This window comes from Ursus americanus, chromosome 33, assembly GCF_024610735.1.
Source record: "Ursus americanus isolate L20-20 chromosome 33, mUrsAme1.1.p, whole genome shotgun sequence".
NCBI classification, from domain to species: domain Eukaryota; kingdom Metazoa; phylum Chordata; class Mammalia; order Carnivora; family Ursidae; genus Ursus; species Ursus americanus.
In genome coordinates, this window is record NC_142159.1 from 30,445,984 (window position 1) to 30,449,969 (window position 3,986).

Sequence of the window (3,986 nt, forward strand, 5' to 3'; positions counted from 1 at the left end):
CCTCATCCCACTTCCTCCTCTGTCCCTCCCTTGGCCTCATCAGCAGGGATGCAGAAGCGAGGGGTGTTGGGGGAAGGACCAAACGTAAGGAGCCATTTAATTTTGCGTCAACTTTTATTACCGGCGCTCGGTCAGAGATTCGGGCAGGTGGCTCTCAGCGCTGCCCTCCGGGTCCCGCCCACTCCCTACCCCTACCCCCCCCGCAGGCGTAAATTCATAAACACGGTGCACTGGGGTGTGAGTCCGTACTCCCCGAGGCGGTGCTGGTCCTCCATGGGCTTCCCCTCGAAACTCAGCCAGAACAGGTCAGCCTGCGCATGCTCCTGCTGGCACACCTGACGCTTGAGCGCAGCCACGGTCTGCGTCAGCCGGACCTCGTAGGCGGTGCTGCGACCCTTGTCGTTCCTCACCAGGATGCTCAGGGGGTCATCACAACTCTGCACCACCAGCAGGACCGTACTGCCAGGGCACAGGCCCTGGCTGACGAGGGGGACCCCGTCCCTCAGCACTTGGCCGGCAGGGTGGGTAGCCAGGCGCTGCTGGAATGCAGGCACACCAGTTTTCTGGGCTATCTGCTGCTTCAGCTCCGACGGCAGCATGGAGTGCCTCAGAGGCACCAGGAACTCCTCGCCCCCCAGCATCTTCACCTTCAGGTTCCCCGCCTGTGGGCATCACACAGCCTCATAGAACTGGAGCCACTACATGCAAATGACTGGCCACCAGACAAGCTCTGGGGATGCTGCTCTCTCCTCCCCACCCACCAGGAAAGGGACCCCAGGCACTGGAGGCAAGCAGGGAGCATTACCAAAAGGAAGGCCAGCCACCCACGACAATCACCTCACCTCCCTTAACCCACTAAGGTGCACTTCTGGGCCAGTGCCAAGCGATCTCAGGGTTAAACACTGGGCAGAACATGCTTCCCAAGACCCAGACACAACCTGACATCGGAAGGAGCCCTGTGCCTCCCCTCTTGCTTAGGGACCCGGGGGAGCTCTGAGCAACTCCAGTTGCCTGGCACACAGTGGGTGCTCTGCCCCTGGATGACCCCAGCAGGGAGGTAGGGAAATAGACTGGTACAGAGCCCACCTGCCCCCACCTATCAAACACCCCTCACCATGGCTGTGGGCTCTGGCACCAGCTCCTCCACAGGCACAGATGCGTTGGCTGCCTCTCGGCTTCCAGCTCCTCTCCGGCTTCCAGCTCCGCTCCCGCTCGGCCCTTTTATGAATGTGAGCTGTGCACGTCACGGGGCAGTGTCGGGGAGAGAGCCTCACCAGTGGCTAGATTGAGCTTTGGTTTCAGTTTCCTTTTCCCAAGGTGTGCCCCAGGGAGCAGCAGAAACAAAACAGAATGACGAGGGTCAGAGCCGGGACTATCCACCTGCCCGGGGACTCAGGACAACACCCTGCCCCAGAAACCCCCTGGATGTCCAGCACTTCAGGCTCTTTACTAGATGCACAGAAGTCATAATAACGTGAACTAAGGATTGGAAACTTTCACTTTCCATTTACCAATTTGCAAAATCAGTAAGCTTGGGAAACATTGCCTCAATTCAGAAACGACAGAGTTGTGACAGTCCAAACTACACAGAGATAATCACCATTGGTTTAGGATGGTATTTGTTCAGATTGTTGATTTTTTTTTAAATGAAAGAGATGCATCTCTTATTTTCTGTAAAAATGAACTCATGCACACTATCCAGAAAATGAAAAGACTATTCTCAGGGCACCTGGGTGGCTCAGTCCTTAAGCGTCTGCCTTCGGCTCAGGGCATGATCCCTGAGTTCTGGGATCGAGCCCCACATCGGGCTCCTCTGCTGGGAGCCTGCTTCTTCCTCTCCCACTCCCCCTGCTTGTGTTCCCTCTCTCGCTGGCTGTCTCTCTCTTTGTCAAATAAATAAGTAAAATCTTAAAAAAAAAAAAAGACTATTCTCAAAATGGAAGAAAATATTTGCAAATCCTGTGTCAGATAAGGGTTAGTGTCCATAACATAAAAAGAACGCTTAGAATTCAACCATAAAAAGATAGACAGTTCAATTTAAAATTGGACAAATGGGGCACCTGGATGGCGCAGTCAGTTAGGCGGCCAGCTCTTGGTTTCGGCTCAGGCTGTGATATTAAGCCCCATGTTGGGCTCTGCGCTCAGCCTGGAGTCTGCTTGGGTTTCGCTCTCCCTCTCCCCTGTTCTTTCTCTCTCTCAAATAAATAAATCTTTTTAAAAAATTGGGCAAATATTTGAATAGATATTTCTCTATAGAAAATACATAAATGGCCAAAACCACATGAAAAGATGCTCAACATCATTCGTCATTAGGGAAATGTCATTAGGGAAACTTAAATCAAAATTACAATGAGTTACCATGTCACACCCATTATTATAGCATGACTATAATAATAATATTTTTGTAAAATATAATAATAAAATAATGATTCAAAAAGAGCAATAACAAGTGTCGAGGATGTACAGAAATTGGAACTCTCATACATTGCCGATGGAGACATAAAATGGTGCAGCCACTGTGGGAAGCAGTCACTCCTTAAAAAGTTAAACAGGATTTTCATATGACCCAGCAAGTCCACTCCTAGGTATATACCCAAAAGAATTGAACACAGTTAAACAAATACTTGTACCCAAATATTCATAGTAGCACTATTTACAATAGACAAGAGGTAGGAACTGTGGGCACAACCAAATCCGTCAACAGATGGATGCGTGAACAAAGTATGATGCACCCTTACGATGGAGTATTACCGAGCCATAAGAAGGGATGAAATACTGACACCTGCTACAGCATGAATGAACCTTGGAAACACTATGCTAAGTGGGAAAAGCCAGACACAAAGGCCACACATATTGTATGATTCTGTTTATATGAGATATCCGCAATAGGCAAATCCACAGAGTCCAGTAGTGGTTGCCCGATGTTGGTGGGGAGAGGAAATCCGGGGTGATTTATGGATATGAGGCTTCCGTTGAGGGTGATAAAACGTTTCAGAACTAGATACAGGTAGTGGTTGCACAGTGTTGTAAATATACTAACTGACCCTGAATTGTATACCTTGAAATGGTTAAATTTTTGTTATTTTAATTTTACCTTAATAAAAACAATGCCAAAAAAATTAGCTCATCCTACTCTCACCATTTTGTAAACTGCTTCATTCAAAACAGTATAACAGTATATCATAAACATTTTTCCATATTAATAGAAACTTCTATGCAAGATTTTTTGATGGCCGCATGTTACCCATAGCATAATGAATCCATTATAGTATAGTGTGGAATTTAGTTAATCAATCCCATATTCTTAAATATTTAGATTGTTTCCAATTTTTTGCTATTATAAATAGCACATAACACGCACACATTAGCTAAAAATAAATAACATTTAAATAAAAAAGTAAATAATTTTTGAAATAAAAAAGTGAAAGAGTAGAAAAATAATTTTTTTGAATATAAATCTTGACCTTTTCACTTCCTCATCCCCCCAAAAAGATTTTAAAGGGCTCCAAAATTGTGAACACACAAAAAACAAACAGAGGGGTTTAAATTTCCTTCTTTTTATTATTTTAAGTGTATATCTCGACTCATTCCTTGTATAAATAATATTGCCATTACAAAAAGAAAACCACAAATGTTTACTGAAATAAAGAATACAGAATGTGAGGATCCCCCCCCAGTCTCCCCCAGAGGGCCACTATTAAACATGGTATCGATGTCTTCTGATTTCTTAATACTGACATATGGTACCAGAATCTTCATTTTCTTTTAGTTACTGCATCCCTTCCTGCTTTTGACAGGAGGAACTAAACGCAAAGACATTAAGGAAGCAAACTGACAGAGCCTGCCTCAGTTTCCTGGGACTGTCACCACAAATTACCACAAACCGGGGACTTGAAACCTTGGCAAGAGGTCTGAAATCCAGGGGGACTAAATGACCAGTATTGTCAGCCGGGTTAAAAATAATCTAATTTCCTCTGGCTCACAGA

The 3,986-nt window shown here is 45.8% G+C and overlaps 1 protein-coding gene across 1 annotated transcript; it reads right to left on the reverse strand.

Annotated features, from left to right (window-relative positions):
* Positions 1 to 111: 111 nt before the first annotated feature.
* Positions 112 to 1,243, reverse strand: ISG15 (ISG15 ubiquitin like modifier). The gene is made up of 2 exons (XM_045798255.2): positions 1,115 to 1,243; positions 112 to 662 (listed from the first exon to the last, which is right to left on the reverse strand). The coding sequence occupies exons 1-2, from the start codon at positions 1,115 to 1,117 to the stop codon at positions 192 to 194; spliced, it is 474 nt and encodes a 157-aa protein (XP_045654211.1). The 5' UTR covers positions 1,118 to 1,243; the 3' UTR covers positions 112 to 191.
* Positions 1,244 to 3,986: the final 2,743 nt, after the last annotated feature.